The sequence below is a fragment of the Notolepis coatsorum genome, assembly GCF_963971535.1.
Source record: "Notolepis coatsorum genome assembly, chromosome: 19".
NCBI classification, from domain to species: Eukaryota; Metazoa; Chordata; class Actinopteri; order Aulopiformes; family Paralepididae; genus Notolepis; species Notolepis coatsorum.
In genome coordinates this window covers 90,431,851-90,450,579 of record NC_140183.1, presented here as the reverse complement: position 1 = coordinate 90,450,579, position 18,729 = coordinate 90,431,851, and the positions used below count along the sequence as shown (strand labels likewise).

The 18,729-nt window shown below is 41.7% G+C and overlaps 1 protein-coding gene across 2 annotated transcripts; it reads right to left on the bottom strand.

Moving 5' to 3' along the window:
- Positions 1 to 2,775: 2,775 nt before the first annotated feature.
- rabac1 (Rab acceptor 1 (prenylated)) lies at positions 2,776 to 17,740 on the bottom strand. 2 transcript variants are annotated; one of them, XM_084336858.1, is made up of 6 exons: positions 17,633 to 17,740; positions 14,431 to 14,591; positions 12,472 to 12,714; positions 9,072 to 9,169; positions 8,638 to 8,739; positions 2,776 to 5,974 (listed from the first exon to the last, which is right to left on the bottom strand). In XM_084336858.1, the coding sequence occupies exons 2-6, from the start codon at positions 14,568 to 14,570 to the stop codon at positions 5,886 to 5,888; spliced, it is 672 nt and encodes a 223-aa protein (XP_084192984.1). In that variant the 5' UTR covers positions 14,571 to 14,591; positions 17,633 to 17,740; the 3' UTR covers positions 2,776 to 5,885. The 2 variants fall into 2 exon arrangements, with proteins under 2 accessions (XP_084192984.1, XP_084192985.1); XM_084336859.1 differs by having other exon boundaries at positions 12,472 to 12,684.
- Positions 17,741 to 18,729: the final 989 nt, after the last annotated feature.

The window sequence follows — 18,729 nt, the reverse complement described above, 5'->3', positions numbered from 1 at the left end:
ATACTTGATATTTCACTGTGGCTGTGGCACAATAGGAATAGGAAAGTAAGAGGTTTGAGGCTTGGCTGCCCCCTAGTGTTACAAATGTGAATACATACAGGATGAACTCCCTACACCGCAAGCTCTGCATAATGTTAAACTGCAATAGGAGAAAAGAGTTGGCACCAGCCCAGGCTAATGCACCAAACCACTACCTATATGTGTCAGCCTGTCTGACATCCACACGGATGACCCTGCAGCAAGGGACCCACCCTACCAAGGACAGTCTAGTTATGAAAGCAGGCTAGGCCTTTCAGGGCAAACATAAGCTAACAAGTTACCATGTGATTCCATATTTCTTAGAATTCCCTCTTCTATGTTGAAATAATAAACCACAGATCTTTAGGTCAACCGTGGTTAGGGACCGTACCGTAATGTATTTTTGCTCGCCTCTACCTTCCCGCACAGGTCATCCATTTTAAATTAGGCTTTTATAGTCGGACTACTGCGCAGATCAAATGAATCCGTTTGGTGTTTGCTGTTCTATGATGATAAAGAGAGGAGGATGTCTGGAGGGACCACCTTGCTGTGACCTGTGAAAACTTGAGATGTGTTCCTTGGTGGGAGAAAATAAACTTTTCCTGCCATGACCTGTACCTGTATTCTCCAGTGTCCTCACACACACTCGTACTGACACACACACACACACACAGCGTCTCGTCACACTCACACCCTCGCTCTAATTTCCCCTGTGTCTCTGCAGTGAGCTCACTGCAGTGCGACTCCTTCTCTCCGCCGCCCTTCGTATAATAGAATATCGATCGCTCGCCTTTGCCGCAGTGTGTGAGTGAGTGTCTGAGGGGGCCCCTCCAAGGTCATCCCCATGGCAACCTGAGCATGGGGTCCTCTCTTGCTGTTCTGTGACAAGAGCGCGGGTCACAGAGGTCACGTGAGGAGGGGGGACCAAAGGGGGTTGGGGAGTACTGCAGTATTTAGTATGCCAGAGACCACGAGAGCGGAGGAACTGTCCTGTTCCACTGTGTCCAGACCAGGGCCGCACAGGGCTACATTGATCCGTCAATGAGTGGATAGAAAATTGATGGAAGGTATTACTGTCCGTCGGATTTCTTTTTAAATTAGAACACGCAGCGCAGAAGTAACAGCTTTGCGGATGGTAATGCAATATGCATCCATCAGTTCCAAAGGTTTACCCACTCCGAATTTTTTGACACAGCATCAACCCTATATCCAAACTAACAGATACTCCTCATCGACTTCAATTGTCATGCATGCGCAGGCAAAAGTGTAGTTTTGATCAATTGACACATGAAATACCTGTAGCTTCAATACAAAAAATTCTTTCTAAATTATATCAAAACCTAATATCAATGAACCCCACCGACTCGCTATACATTAAGTTGAAGTGGGAGGCTGAGCTCCAACAGGAGATCTCACAAGAGGAGTGGTTCGATGTTTGTACTGAAGCACATAAGGTGACTAATTCATTCATGGAGAGAATATAAATGGAAGGTCATTAGTAGGTTTTTCAAGACCCCCTTATTGACTGCTAAAGCAGGTACGACTCCCATAAGCCAATGCTGGAGGGGATGTGGTGAACAAATAGGTAACCATACCCATATTTTCTGGACATGCCCAAAACTATGTCACTTCTGGGATGATGTATTCAGGGATGTAAAAAAAGTATTCAACGTGGACATCCCACAAGATTTCAAAACTGCCATCCTCGGAGTCATACCAGAGGGCATTGAGGGAAGGAAAAGTGTGTATCTTCTTCAAATACTGTTAACTGCTGCCAAGAAAATGATCACAATTAATTGGTTAAAACCCAGTCCCCCAACACATAACCAATGGCTAAACAAAGTTAAAGAAATTCAGGACATGGAGGATGACTCATCTGATCAGGTTGCAAGGTGAACAGTTCGATAGAAAGTGGGCTTGTATAGAGCGAATAGGGCTATAAAGGCAATGTATTACTTATTTTCATCTTATTATTTTCATCTCACTCCCCATTTTATTGTCAATTTATTTTTTTAATGGTTTGAACCACACATGTAGTATATTGTTTTTTATATATATATATATATATATATATATATTTTTTTTTTAATATTGTAATTTTTTTTCTTTCTTTTTTCTTTTCTTTTTTCCTTTCTGTTAATGTATTTATTTTTGCGCCCCTTCCCCAAGCATAGCTGTCTCTTGATGACACGGTACAGACAGGATGTTGGTTGAGAACTAGTTGTAAGGTATATATGCATATCTGTACTGTCTTGATTTTGTGCTGAATAGAAGGGATATGTGAACAGGAAGAAGGACGCAATCCTAACTGCATGCATTTACATGCTTTTGAGAAAGGTCAGTGATGGAGGATGAAGGGTTGGATTTGTAATGCAGTGATGGTGATACAACCAAAGCTCGGGTATAAGAGAACGTTTGCTACTGCTGTACTACACCCAGAGAAGAGAGGTTGACATGTAGTATATTCTGGCCTTTCTGGGTTACCCGTTTATTTATTTATTTTGTTTTGTTGGTTTTTGTGTGTGTCCCCCACGCCCCTTCCCCTTCCCCAAGCATAGCTGTCTCTTAATGACACGGTACAGACATGATGTTGATTGAGAACGTGATGTAAAGTATATCTACATATCTGTACCGTTTTGATTTTGTGCTGAATAAAAAAATATATATATATGATAAAAAAATAGAAATACCTGTATCTATTAAGGTCATACACGGTGGTAGGACTTCCTGAATACATAAAAAAAGAGGCATGGATGATTATGGTTATATCAGTTTATTGCACTTTTCAAAATGCCACAAAAAAGAAAGTTTGACATTGTAATAAAAAATTCAATAGAAAAAAGGTAACATAGGAATTGTGGAATATATATTTCAAAAAGAATATACAGGCGGCCGGGTAACGCAGCAGACTAAGTGTCTGTCTACCACCACAGAGCCAGTGGGATCGAATCCGGCTGTGGTGCCTCCGACTTGGCCGACCGTCCATACTGACACAATTTGGCAGTGTTAGCGGGTGGGAAGCCGGCGTGGGTGGGTCCTGGTCGTTTGTAAACAGCGACTCCTACAGTTCGGTCGGGGCGCCTGCACAGCAAGGGAAGGATCTGGGAGAGGTAGTGTGACCTTCCACACGTTACACTCTCCCAGTGAGAGTCCGCGCTGCAAGGTGAAAAGAAGCGGTGGGCTAGGTACACATGTGTCGGAGGAAGCATGTGATAGTCTCCGCCCTCCCAGACCGACGGTAGGGGGTAGAGTGCGCAACGACCAGGAAGGGGATTGGGAATTGGCATAACGACTAACATTGGGATGGGAGAAAAACGGAAAGAGAAGGAGGAAAAAGATTATTCTAAAAACTAAAAAAATAATATACAAAGAAAAAGTAAAAGCAGAGCTGATCCATATGCATATACGGATAGTAAGCAAAGTACCATATTATACTGGTTTACCAAATACAAAATACTGTACCATTTACCAAGTGTATTAACCTTTTAACGTGTGTTCAAAGCACGCATCAAGCACCCACAACACCAAATAGGTGTATTTCATTTCAAATGAATTGGAAGGGTCTTGAATAAAAAGAGAAAACGCATACACTGCTTATATAATATACACTAAATCTTTATTTTTTTTTATCCACTTTTTCTCCCATTTTCTATATTTTCTCCCATCCCAATTTCGTATCATCCAATTCAACCCTCCCCTGTCACGAACGCTGTTTCTTGCCTCCCACAAGCCGGCTGCAATGTGGACTAAGTCATACATAGCACAAGTCCCCTCCGGTACTCGAGGTAACAGCAGTCGCATCTTTTCACCTGCACAGCTCGATCTCTCAGTGGCGAGGAGTAACACGTGGGAGGCTCACGCTGCCCCCGACACTTCCTGATTCTACTGCGCAGGCGCACCAACCGACCTGTAGGAGTCGCTGTCCACAACGCCCGATCCCCACCCTTCAGTTTCCCTCCCCGTAATACGGCCAATGTGTATTACTGTGGACGACCAGCTAAACTGAAAGCAATGTGGAGCGCTGGGATCGAACAGGCGATCCCAGCGTCTCCGCATTCGTGGCGAGCGCCTTGCGCACTACGCCACGTAGCCGCCCCGAATATACACTAAATCTTAAAGCTTTGAATGGCACTTCTCCATTGGATAGGTGAGGCGGCATTTTTTAAATAATTAGCAAATGTGATCATATGTAGTAAATATTTTTTAAATATCAAATCGGCATTATCCAATCATTTCAGGTGTTCCCGCGTTTTGCAGGGACGCTGTATATGTACAGTGTAACACTGAGCAGCACAGCTGATCAGAGGGAGACTTGGAAGGTGGGAAGGGACACCACCTGCTGTATGTGGAAGGCTACTAGTTGTTGGCGATTTGACATAAATTAGCAACACTCCTACGCCGAGCCGTCTCTACGCCTGTACGTCACAGCCAGCTAAAGACAGGACATCCGCAACCAAAGTAGTTTGAAAGAAAATGTGGCTATAACTTTGAATTGGGTGTATATATACACAGAGTATCATAAATACCCGCAATGCTTATTCAATGTCTTATAGTGCGAGTATAGGTACTCTCTGTGTAGGAGAATGACAAATGTGAAGCATTCAACAGTAAAGATACAAGAAACTACTAAGGTCTGCGTGAGAATGTGCTTATGTACAGATTAAGAATTTGTGAGAGGTTGTGCATATGGCAGATAATTCACGTTAATTTGTATTGAATAATCCATTAAGGTGCACTCTTGATATATGATGATGAGCTTAAGTTGAGAACACAATGTATATACAGTACTTAACTCAGACCTAGGACCAAGTGTCCCTCAACCCATCTGTAACAACACTATCATAGGGTCAAAGTGAAGACTGATTGTAGACCAGCATCTAGATTCTAGAACAGTGGTTCCCAAAGTCGGGGTCGCGACCCAAAGGTGGGCCGCGAGCAGCCACAGGAGGGCCGCGAGATGATTTCCAAAAAAAAATTAAAAAAAAATTCAATTTTTTTTTTTTTTTCAGGCCACTGAATTTAGAAGAAGGCCAGGACAGTGTTTCTAGTTGTATTCTAAAATTCTATTCTATTGTATTCTAGAATGTGACTACCGTACTTTTCGCACTATAAGCCGCACCTGACTATAAGCCGCAGCAGCTAAATTGAATGATGTGTACATATATAAGCCGCACTGGACTATAAGCCGCAGGTGTTTTAATGTTTAATTACCATATGTAATTAGCATTGGGACACAATACTGTCGGACAAATAACAAGAATTAACCCATTTACAAGTTGTATTAAGTTTAGCAAATAAGGGAACAGATAAATAACATTTCAATGCCGTCAAAAAAGCAATATTTAGATTTTTACATTTTCGGGTTTGGTCACGTCGAGTCACATATAAGCCGCACCGTTATATAAGCCGCAGGGTCGAAAAATGGGGGAAAAAGCCGCGGCTTATAGTCCGAAAAGTACGGTATATGGTTTTATATTAACTTAATAAATAAACAAAAACGAAAAATCTACTTATTTCAACGAACATTTCAAACTAAATAACAGATTATGCACATAAAACGCTGAAAATAACCGAAGCAACAATAGTATTTTAATGAGGCTATTATTATTATCATTATTATTTTGCAACAAGTTAGCCCTCTCATAAATAGCACATATAAATGAATAACTAACTTGAACTAACTTAATAGGATTGAAGTGATATTTGGCTTAAAAAATCGGTCGCCTGGCAAAAAAAAGAAAAAAAGCCTGACGATGTGCATTGGGCCGCGGCTCTCTGACGCCTTATTTTCTGGGTCCCGGCCTGAAAATTTTGGGAACCCCTGGTCTAGAAGGTCGTGGTCCGGCGAGGTGACAGTCCACGCTGGTTTACACCGGCTCCATGAAGAGCTCGTCCATGTCGGATGACTCCATCTCCCGGAATGCGGCGTGGGAGCCAATCACAAACAGTGTTGCTCCTGAGGGCGGAGAAATTACCAGTGAGAAGAAAGAGAGAGGTGGGGGGAAAGAGGCAGGAAGAGAAGGGGTGTAATGATTCAATCAAATGATTCGATTCCAACGGACAAAGGTGTCATTAGTCTTTCCTCGTGTTTGACATTATTTAGTTCTCCTGGTCTTCCTCAGAGTGCAACACACCATCCACTTTAGCCATTAGCTAGTGTTGTTGGTGCTACAATTAACTGTGTAACAGTGGAGCTAATGTTAGATAACAAATGTTATAAAATAGAATTATAGAATTTTACCAAGCATTAGACAGAAAATGTGTTGATGTTATATATGTTACATGTTACATTTCCTGTAACACTGATCTAGAAACAATGGCGCATTGTGTTGTGGGGTAGACTGACAGGACAGAATGATGTCAAACATGGGGTAAGACGTCTTTAAAAAGGGAAAGTTCAGAATTTCTATTTGTATCTAATAAAATGGTGAGGTATTGGCGCACAGTTGTTGCAGGTCCTACTTTCTTAATTTCAGACCATTTTCATTCCATTAATTTATATAATTTCTGAAAGCATATTAGGTACACACATGTAACAAGACCGATTCAGTCAGCAACAATTGAATAAATGCGACCAAAGTCATATGTTGAAATTATATAATTAAATGAATAAACACAAATTAATTCAGATCAACTGTAATCATCAGTTTTACAAATGAATGCAGTTGGATTTCCATATTCATAATGATGTGTCACAATTAGAGATGCACATTTTAGAACATTTACCAAATCTACTTACATTCCTGTTAACAAACAAATAATCAATGATCTTCATTAGGTTATAAATCTCTCATAAAACGGAAGATTTGCATAAGCTGGTGACTAGACATCCCTACTTACAATGCATTGATTATTTCTTAATTATATACAGTGTATACACAATTTTCAAATCCCATTACTTTTCTTAACCCTTTTACTACCACACTACAAAGGGTTAATGATTTCACTACCACACTAAATAAGGTTAACCCTTTCACTACCACACTACAAAAGGGTTAATGCTTTCACTACAGAAAGTTAACCTTTCCCTACCACTTCACTTAGAGGTTAAGGTTAACCTTCTAGATCAGGGGTGGCCAACCAGTCAGAGACTAAGAGCCACAAAAATTACTGTGGTACCACAAAGAGCCACACCATATATACCAGCGTTTCTCAACCTTTTTTTTCAGTCACGGCACCCTTCATGTGTTTATAGTTCCCACGCTCTGGCCTCTGAAGTTGCTAATGTCTTTTTTATTTGGGCCTCACAGGGTTAAAAGTACCCTGTGAGACCCACGGTTGCAAAATTACAAAATCACTTTTAGCCATTTAGAAAAATAATGTTTATTTAAAAAATGTTAAGCACATGTAGTCAATTGGTCCTGTTGTTCAGCCTCACAATGCTATTTGATAGTAAATGTGTTTATATGTCCCACCCTCTGGCCTCTGAAGTTGCTAATGTCTTTTTAATTTGGGCCTCACAGGGTTAACCTCTTAAGCCCGAGATACAGTAAAAGTGTATATTTTCAGCATTATGTTTGTTTACCAATTATTTTAACTGTTATTAGTGAAATATAAGATTATAGAAATCTCAGGGCATTGAGTCGGAAACCGGCGCATATTGACAGGAGGAAGTGGAGCAGCCAAAAGTGAGTGTAGTCTTTTGAAGGAAGAGACTCAGGGCTTTCGAATTTCGAAAAACTACCCTACCCAGCTCACACCAGCCCCTGTCAATCATCTGACTTCTGAATTTACTTTTTAATTTCTCTTATTTTTTGGGATTATCTCCCACAAACCTGAACGTTATTGCCATAAAACGGAACGCAGTTAGTTTCTCTACCTTTCTGTGAACGTCTTGCAAAAAACGGTGTTGCAATATGATGAAAAATGGTGGAGAAATTTACATTATAAAAAAGATGGCAGAATTCAGTACTGTATCTACAAAACCTTCCGTTTAATCATCTTCCCTTTATTCATTTGCTTAGATTTTTCAGGTCTGGTCAATTTTAGCATGGTGTTATTCACAGTCAAAGATATATATATTTTTTTTAAATAGAATTGATATTCTCCTTTGGTTCATTACAATTTACTCAAGCCTAGTAACAGACACACTATTTCTGACACTGATCCATATATGTCCCTAGATTCAGATACCAAGAACATGCAAATGGACCATTTAAAAAAAAATTAAATGTTTATTCTACGTCCTTATGGAATGAGTGACATAAAAAAAAAGTTAAAAAAAAAAGAACGTAAAAAAAATATATATATATATATTATAATTTTTTATTGTATTTATTTTTTTGGATGGAAGAGCCGCACATTGACGGGCAAAGAGCCGCATGCGGCTCGCGAGCCGCGGGTTGGCCACCCCTGTTCTAGAGGGTGGTAGTGAAAGGGTTAATAAGCCGCTGACTAGGCATCCCGTTTTAGCTACTCAATTTTCCGGTTGAGTTAAATTATTCGGGTTATTACTTCTCCAGAGGTAACTAGATCTATCAGCAGACTCAGATAAATACCTTGACTGTGACATTTCCAAAACGTTTGAATAATTAATATATATATATATATATATATGGAGTGTCTGCTCTATAATAAAATGTAGAACAAATGTAAAATGTAGAGCGATGGTCGGCTTACCCAGAACCCAAAAGACTGCAGCTCCGGCCCCGGCCAACCAGAAGACGGGGAGAGAGACGGCTCCAGCCAGGCCCATCTGGTGAGGTACAGTCAGCTCCGTACCTGGGTGGACGAGAAGGAGGGAGTGGTTTTGAGTCATCCCTTATGCTTCTTCAGCAGCGATTGGTGAAAACCAGTAAGTAAAAAGGTTTGAGGTCTATTTCATTAATGTTGTATTGCATCACACCAAGGGCACAACAAGGAAAACACTGTCTGAATATGGTTCAAGCTTTTTGAAGTTGTATCATTTTCCATAACTTTTCCATAAGTGGAGAACACAATCCTGTTATTGTAGAAACCCTGAAATGTTCTAAAATATTTTTAGCTTTAACTCCTGGAATACCCAGGTCCCTAAGGCCTTCAGAATCTGAGACATCCACAATAGCTTCTCTTACCAAGGACAACCAGTTTGGACTCGAGGGACTTGAGATGGATGATGTAGAAGGCACCGACGTACACAGCCAGGGCAATGAGCAGCATGGGAGAGCTGATACTGAAGGGAGACAATGGTATCCATTACAATTAAGTATCTAGCGGTTGCCTTTATGAAGGGCAACTTCGTCTGGAGCAATTAGGGGTTAAGTGTCTTGCTCAAGGACACTTTGAGATGCTGCCCGGGGAGCGGGAATCGAACCGGAAACCTCCTGAGCCACTGTCTCCCCAAGAGAAAACGCCACAGTAGAAACCGTCTTGTAATTCCTAGCAGGTAGCAGTCCGTTGCAGAACAAAAGCAACAACATAATACAAAGAACTGAATTGGAAATAAGAAAGCAGTTTAAATACATTTTCAAACTGGTAATTTTTTGTTTTGTTTCAAACCTAGAAAACAATATGATTTACTTTTTTTTTCTTTTTCTCGGGAGAGTGGACAGTCTACTCCCTTCAATATGTCTTCTTTTATTGAGACAGAATGAAGGCTGAGAGAGGAGGACAGAGCAGGGGAGACACAGGAGAGAAGGTTCTGGCTGAGAGAGGAAGACAGAGCAGGGGAGACACAGGAGAGAAGGTTCTGGCTGAGAGAGGAAGACAGAGCAGGGGAGACACAGGAGAGAAGGTTCTGGCTGAGAGAGGAGGACAGAGCAGGGGAGACACGGGAGAGAAGGTTCTGGCTGAGAGAGGAGGACAGAGCAGGGGAGACACAGGAGAGAAGGTTCTGGCTGAGAGAGGAAGACAGAGCAGGGGAGACACAGGAGAGAAGGTTCTGGCTGAGAGAGGAGGACAGAGCAGGGGAGACACAGGAGAGAAGGTTCTGGCTGAGAGAGGAGGACAGAGCAGGGGAGACACAGGAGAGAAGGTTCTGTCTGAGAGAGGAAGACAGAGCAGGGGAGACACAGGAGAGAAGGTTCTGGCTGAGAGAGGAAGACAGAGCAGGGGAGACACAGGAGAGAAGGTTCTGGCTGAGAGAGGAAGACAGAGCAGGGGAGACACAGGAGAGAAGGTTCTGGCTGAGAGAGGAGGACAGAGCAGGGGAGACACAGGAGAGAAGGTTCTGGCTGAGAGAGGAGGACAGAGCAGGGGAGACACAGGAGAGAAGGTTCTGGCTGAGAGAGGAAGACAGAGCAGGGGAGACACAGGAGAGAAGGTTCTGGCTGAGAGAGGAAGACAGAGCAGGGGAGACACAGGAGAGAAGGTTCTGGCGGGATTACCGTAATTCCTCTAATAGTAACCCCGGCTTGTATTTGTTTCAACTGTAGCGGGTACCAGGCTTGTATTAGGAGGCCTGTATAAGAGGGAGGCCTATATTTCAAATTTTCAAACGGATCATAATGAATAAATCAACATTTTGTGTCAGTTTGAACCCAGTAAAATGTACTGGGTTCATTTATTGAAACCAAGTACTGTATGAAATAGTAAACAGTGCAATTACAGGTGGTCACTGGTCATTTCAACGTTTTCAAAGTGAAATCAAGTAACTAGCTCAGTATGCAGCTCAGTATATTAGTAACCCGGCTTGTATTAGGAGGCCGGCTTATAATTGCTTAGCTCAAGAGCGCACCCGGCCATTAATAGAGACCCGACTTGTATTTGAGACCCGGTTACTATTAGAGGAATTACGGTATATCCAAGGCCAGTAGGGGTAGTGGTGCAGTGCAGAAAGGCAAGAGGGCTTTAACCACTGACTACACCATCTCTGGAGACTAGGGTTGGGTACAAAACTCTGTACTTTTAACCCTTTCACTGCCACACTACAGAAGGTTAACCCTTTACTATCACACTGAGATAGTAAAGGGTTAACCTTCTGTAGTGTTCCGTCGGTAGTGTGATAGTAAAGGGTTAACCTTCTGTAGTGTGGCAGTGAAAGGGTTAACTGGCTGTCGTGTGGCAGTGAAAGGGTTAACCTTCTGTGTATTGTCGCAGTGAAAGGGTTAACCATTTGGTAGTGCGGCAGTGAAAGGGTTAAGGGTACCTACCGACTGAATTACATGGGCACTACCGAGTACCCATTCACGTCAGAGAGCCGACAGACGCGCCCAGTTAGAAAATAAACTGAATTCCAATGACGTGCAATTGTCATACACAGACCAGTGTGGATCTTCGAATGACGGGCAATTGTCATTGTCATGGAGGGCAATATACATGTGTACGTATGTGTAGGTGTGTATTATGGGTATGTGTATATATAGGGGTAGAAGTATGTAGTTATATTTGTGTAGGTGGGAATGCTTTGGAGGAGGGACGTTTTTTTTTTTACCCTTTTTCTTTTCATGTCAACGTTCACACGCACAATATATGCTTACCTAGGATTTGACTTGATTCAACAACAAAGCAGTCGGAGCAATGACAAGCCGAAAACTGTCGAAATTGTAGTTATTTGAAGTTTGGATTATTTTTTCACGACTGAGGTAGGTAAATTAAATTTCTTGAGACAAAAGTACCGAAAAAAGGTACCGTTGGGTACCGGTATCGATTCACAGGTACCGTATCGGTTCAAATGTGAAAGGTACCCATCCCTAGACAGGAGGTTATTTATTTTTAAGTGTTGACTTTATTTTATTTGTATTGCTGCTGGCAATAAACTAGGGCTGACCCCTATTAGTCGATTAGTCGACTAATCGGTCGAAAGGAGCCGTAGTCGACTGCCAACCTCTTAGTCGAATACAAAAAAATATATATTATAAAAAAAAATATATATATTTTTTTAATCATTCTTTCCAAAAGAAAAGAGGCCTAGAAGCGTGGCTAACGCTAATGGCACGCATACCAGAGGCTAACTGCCTAATAAAACAGGCACAGAGGCACTGAAAGAGGATTTCACCATCTAATGAACACACAGACTAGACAAATATAAAGATGTATCCATCAGTGGACCAATTGCATGCTTTTGCAGAGGACAAGAAGCCTTCAGTCGACTCCTTCAGACATTAAGCACCCCCCCCAGCCCAAATGGAATGATAAAAAAAATAAAAATAATAATAAAGATTATACTTTTTTTTTATGGTCGACTAATAGTCAACTAACGGCAAATTTTGGCCAATCATAGTCGACTATCCAAATCCTTAGTCTGGGACAGTCCTACGATAAAGTAAACATATTTTTTTAAAAGATAATGCAAAAGATCAAAAAAAGAAATGACTGTATGGATGGTTTGGGGGGGGGGGGGTTTGTGTGGTGTGATAACAATGATGAAATTGAGAAGTTTAGACTTAGTTTAGTATTACAACTGAAATAAAATGTTTGTTATTACAGAGAGAGTAAAGCACCAAAAAAACGTATGTGAACAGTACCCAACCCTACTCTGGACACACAGTATGAATTCCTAACATTAGGCAGTATTGATCCCTTGGCTGGCCTTACATGCAGTAGAGGATGAGGCCCAGAAAGATGAAGGTGTAGTTGCTGTTGTAGGTGTCCACGTTCCTCACCACCCTCTGACACATCTCGCCAAAGTTGCGGGGTTTGGAGAACTTGCGCTGGTCCACGAAGCTTGCCCACGGTCGAATGGAAAGTCGCCGCCTCTCAAACCACTCCTTGGCCATACCAGCCGAGATGCCTTTGGGAAGCCGCAGCCTGCCAGTTAGAGCAGAGAGCCATGGTAAACTGTATGTAGGTATGGGGAGATGGAACATTTAAAAGCCATTAGTCTTTATCACATGGTGAAGAACTGGATTAGTCATATTTGTACAGGGAACAGAGGTGGCAGTTTGGAGGTAATTTCCCGAGAAAGAGATGGAAGGCTGAAAAGAAGTGAAGGTGGACATAGCCAGACGTAAGAGAGCTACAGCAGAATAGCTCATCCAAACCCTTAAGAAAGGTGGTTATTCACACAAGTGTGTATTGGATGACTTAGATACACTCAAATACCGGACCAAAACATTCATCATATAAGCTAAAAGCATGTATACACACACATACTAAAATACTGTAGTCCATTTGCACTTAAATGCCTTTCATGTCCATCAACCGTTACATTTCAGGGATATTATATTATAAAAAGGTTAAAGTTTGGATAAATGTGATTCTTCTGTAGTAAGAAAGAAGAGGCCATATTCATATTCAACCCAGATTCGGCTCAAACAAGGGACTAAACACGTTCCGTAATTATGCCACATCAATGTGGAACGCCCTACCCATACAGCCGTAAAAAATGTGAATCACTACCCACCGTCAAAACCGCTCTCAAAGAGCACCTACATACATTACAGCATGGCCCCTGTAATGTCTGAACCACCCTCCCACCCACCCACCCCCTCCTAATGTGTTCCCTCCCCCTCGTATGTATATATTTACCGTTAAGATCTGTTTAACAGTACTGTATATTTGCATATCTTGTATGTCACAAATGTAACAGTACTGTATATCTGTATGTCATAAATGTCATGATTAGATTAGATGATTAGATTATTATATCTGTATGTTGTGCATGTCATAAATGTCATTATGAATTGAAAATGGGGGACCCTGATGTAAACAAGACGAAAGTCTTTCTCTGGTCTGCATCCCCTTAACAATTGTGTGTATTGAGCTGTACTGTACTGTACCCATTCTGCAATCTGTTAATAAAGTTTTCAATCAATCAATTCATCAAATATATTGCGGTATGAATGCAAATCAATGGGTAGAGCAAGGCACTAACACTGCCACGGTCAGGAGGTTGAGTCCCACACTGCACACATGCTACAAATATATGCACTCGTGGTATTAAAAGGTTGCCTGATGATCAGACTGACCTGCATTCGCTTTTACTTCATTATTCCGAATTGCTAAATAATAAGTAGGCAGGACTAGTAACGAGTGATTGTCGATTAAAGGTCTGATTGATTGATTGATTGAAAACTTTATTAACAGATTGCAGAATGGGTACAATACAGTACGGCTCAATACACACAATTGTTAAGGGGATGCAGACCAGAGAAAGACTTTCGTCTAGTTTACATCAGGGTCCCCCATTTTCAATTCATCACAACATACATGACATACATGACATACAGATAGACAGTACTGCTACATCTATACATTTATGACATACCAGATTTACAAATACAGTACTGTTTGTGATACAAAAAGAGTCTAAAAAAGAGAGTATATACATTTGACGTAGAAACTGTACATTGGAGGAGGTTGGGTGGGTGGGGTGGGGGTTGGGTAGGCGAGGGGGGGAACTGTACAACTGTACAAGAAAAACTGTACATCTGATCCAGGCAAACTGTATAAAAGTGTTTACAAAGTAGAACGTTTGAAGACCTCTTCCTGTAAACTCAGGAACTCAGATAGCACGTTCCCTTTGACAACTTGATAAACAAACAGAACTCATACTTTGCCATGACTCCTGCTCCTCTGGTGCCGGTGGGCTGAGCCGCCTCAGCATCGAGCGCCGCCTGAGCAGCGAACGGATCTTCGGCTTTGAGGTCCATATCTACAAGGCAATTCTCTCCCTTCTGACCTCCAGACGGCATCAATATGTCATTTGTTGCTGCCTATACGAATAAGAAGTTCACAAAAGGCAGCATAGAGTGTCAATAACTGCCATTCCGAGTTATTTTTAGAGACAGAATACTGTAATGGAAAATGTTAGTCAAACTAGGGCATGGTCACCCCTATCTGCCACATCACCACTATGAGGGCCGACGTTCCACTCTACTGGTTAAAGTTGCTTACTCGTGAGTAGTATGTTCGTTGATAAAGACAAATAATGTCCACAGCCGCTCCAGTGTAAAACAAAGATATCCAAATGGTTTATTTATCTTCCACAGTGAAGTCTTTCTTTACAGAAGTGGTCCTAAAGCTACTTTCCTAAATATTCACGTCACTACTACAAGGTAAGAAAACTGTATTTTCCCAGTCTCCAAAATCACCGCCGACTCGACACATGGAAATTCCTCCACACCTGAAAGCCGAAAATCAACTTGCCGGCTCTTTCCACAGCAAAACGGTAGACTTGGCACCTTGGTTAGTCTATCTGTTCAGTCCTGTTTCAAGCTACACACTGCCTGTTCGCGTCAATACTTTTACCAACGGATTTCCAGTTCCGCGTGCGCGTTCTGAGATCTGATTGGCCACTGACGTTTCTGGTCGTGTGACATGTGCGGCCAATCGTGTGACGCCCGTTTCTTTCACCGGTTAAGCTTAGGCACTCTTTCGAAGTTGGTTAAGGTTAGAGTTTGTCTTAGAGCAGGGCGATAGAACACCAGCCCTGATTCCAAACTCTAACCTTAACACTTTCAGTGCCAGCAGGGGGCGCACGATTTAGTGCTTGAATGCCCACATCCACTCCAATGTTAACGTTATGGCTATGTGTCTAATCTGCCCGTCGCATGATCAATGACCCATTTCCAGTCAACATTGTCGAAGTAGATTGTTTTTTTATCGGTTCATTTCCGTTTGATAGCATTTTGAAAAGCACTCGGTTTCACGAAAAAAAGAAGACATTCTATGATAATCGCCCTTTACTGGAATATTCTAGAATGTTGTCATTTTGCGGCCTATTTATGAATAGTTTTCAAATAAACGCTAGATTATCGATAGTATATGTGTATGTGTGCACGCTAGTGCCGCGCACTGAAAATCGATTCTCTCAGTTCCTGATCACTCTTAGAGTCAAACAGCCATATCACATAATCACATAAAAGCTTATATCTCCGTGAAAACGGGTCTGATTATCCTATGACTGGTAACATAGATTCCTTACCTGAGATCAGATGGTATCCAAATGGATTATTCCAATTCCTGATCGCCATTCGAAAAAAATCTATCCTTTTGTTGATCCCACGAGTATAGTGTATACTGTAAAAACACATAATCCCAGCTGCTCTGAGGCTCCAGAGTGGAGCTGATCGACCCCGGCTGCGTGAGTGAGAAGTAAAATGTGGAGTCCGGATTTTTTTTTTCTCATTCCTTTTCATTGAATCCCATCCAAAAGGGTGAATTACCATCTGGGAGACGATAGGGGGCGCTTTTTTCACATCTGAGCGCCTGGAGTGGCTGATTTTCCAACGGTAGACTTGGTTGATGAAATATGATTTCAGATCGCTAATAAAAAAAAAACAAGAAAATACGAGAATTCTCGTGAGTGGGCATTCAACCCGCGGGGGGTAAACCCGAGAAAACTCGGGTTGGGCAATCAAAGTGTTAACCAACTTCGAAAGAGTCGCCTAGGCTTAACCAGTGATAAACTAGGCGTTAGGTAGTTTGCATGCCATTCGAGGCGGAAATGGGCAAAGACACAGGCGTCACGCGATTGGGCGCACATGTCACATGACCAGAAACGTCAATGGCCAATCAGATCGCACCAGAAACGTCAGTGGCCAATCAGATCGCGGAACTGGAAATCCGTTGGTAAAAAAATAGACGCTGTTCTGAGAACGTTCGGTCATGACATCATACTGTGACATCACAAATGTTCTAGAACGTTCGGTCATGACACCATACTGTGACATCACAAATGTTCTAGAATGTTCTATTATGACAAATAAGATGGTTCAATGACTATCTAAATCCAATCAATATTCCTAATGCTGGTGTTGTGCCAAGGAGTGGGATTGTGGCAGGGAGTAGGATTTTGGCACAACACCGGTTCAATGTAAGGTTACACAAATAAACATATAAACATTCATATAATACAACCTAAATATATAGCTTTGGCTCCTAGAACCACCATCGACAGTCCTAACGCTACTTGGGTGTGGTTATTATGATCAGTATCCTAAAGTCTTTAGTAAAGAGTTACCACCTGTGACTCTATTGATGCGATCAAAAGTCAACTTTTCTGGCTTTAATTAAATAGTTTTCACTGCTGAAATGTCAGATTGAGTGTTGGGATCACATCTTTAACATGGCGCTAACGTTAGGTTACAAATGACCGTACAATGTACAGTCATTTACCTAGTATGGTTGTCAATAGTCCAATGTACAATTTTGTTTGTTTGTACAGTGTCTCCCCCCCCCCCCCCCCCTCAATGTACAGTTTTGCTTGTATATACAGTGTGCCCCCCCCCCCCCCCCCAACCATCTCCAATGTAGATTACCCAGTATGGTTGTCAATATCCCAGTGTACCCAACCCCCCCCACCCAACCTCCTCCAATGTACAGTTTCTACGTCAAATGTATATACTCCCTTTTCCTGACTCCTTCTGTATCACAAACAGTACTGTATTTGCAAATCTGGTATGTCATAAATGTATAGATGTAGCAGTACTGACTATCTGTATGTCATGTATGTCATATATGTCCTGATGAATTGAAAATGGGGGACCCTGATGTAAACAAGACGAAAGTCTTTCTCTGGTCTGCATCCCCTTAACAATTGTGTGTATTGAGCTGTACTGTATTGTACCCATTCTGCAATCTGTTAATAAAGTTTTCAATCAATCAATCAATCACAAGCTAATAACGTAGCTAACTTAGCTGAAGTCAACATTACCGGTGGAAAGTTGGAGACTTTTTCTTTAATGTGCCTTCAAGGCCGACATTCTACAGGTGTCATCTAATGTGTAAAATAAATAAATAAAAGAATACTCACACCGGTTGTTTATGTGTTTCCCTCTTGTTTCGGTCAGAGCCGTATAATAATATACCGTATATAATATACGGCTCTGGTTTCGGTGTCGCTGTGGCGGCGGATGTGACGTAACTAAGGCTTTGTTGCGTTTCCTGTTTAGGCTGAGGACGAACATCGCCGCCTGCCGACGATAACGAGAAGTTCATTTGTCATAATATCATGATGAAAATGCTGCATTATATCAGTAAATATTTAATTGAAGAATTAACAGTGGTATAAAAGACGTTGCATTGTTTGTAACTAACCCCGTTCGGGGCATGGTGGTTCCTGAACAGGAGCGAACAGCGAAGTTCACTTTCTCAAATTAAAAACCCAGATACCAACCTCCTCCAATTGATTGATTGATTGATTGATTGAAAATGTTATTAACAGATTGCAGAATGGGTACTGTACAGTACAGCTCAATACATACAATTGTTAAGGGGATGCAGACCAGAGAAAGACTTTCGTCTTGTTTACATCAGGGTCCCCCATTTTCAATTCATCATAACATATATGACATACATGACATACAGATAGACAGTACTGCTACATCTATACATTTATGACATATCAGATTTACAAATACAGTACTGTTTTTGATACAAGAAGAGTCTCAAAAAGAGACTCATTTGACGAAGAAACTGTACATTGGAGGAGGTTGGTAGGTAGGAGGTTGGTAGGTAGGAGGGGTGGAGGGGGGGGGTTGGGTAGGTGGGGTGGGGGGGAAACTGTACATTGTAGGTGGTGGGGTGGATGGGTAGGTGGGGGGGGGGGGGTACCTGTACATTGGATTATCGACTAAACCTTACTTGGTCCCAAGAAGAGGGTCTCGTGTATTATTGGGTTTAATAGTACATTTATTGGGAGACCGGGGCACAGTGGATCAAGGGGCACAGTGAATCAGTGGCTATTTATAGAAACTTGTACACAGGAATGCATTGATGATGTCATCAGTGTGTGCCTCTGGTTAATCCATATCTGAAAATGTGTTTAATTTCCAGGCAACACACTTTTGTGAAGAATTGAAAGGTAATCCCCGTTTTGTACCATCAAATGTAACATTTCGGGTTTCTTAA

Excerpts from the sequence above, each read along its gene's own strand:
- rabac1 (XM_084336858.1), bottom strand. The coding sequence starts at position 14,570 with ATGCCGTCTGGAGGTCAGAAGGGAGAGAATTGCCTTGTAGATATGGAC. Across the intron at positions 12,715-14,430 it reads GGAGCAGGAGTCATGGCAAA|TTTACCATGGCTCTCTGCTC; the intron begins GTATGAGTTCTG and ends ACCTACATACAG. Across the intron at positions 8,740-9,071 it reads GTCCAAACTGGTTGTCCTTG|GTACGGAGCTGACTGTACCT; the intron begins GTAAGAGAAGCT and ends TCGTCCACCCAG.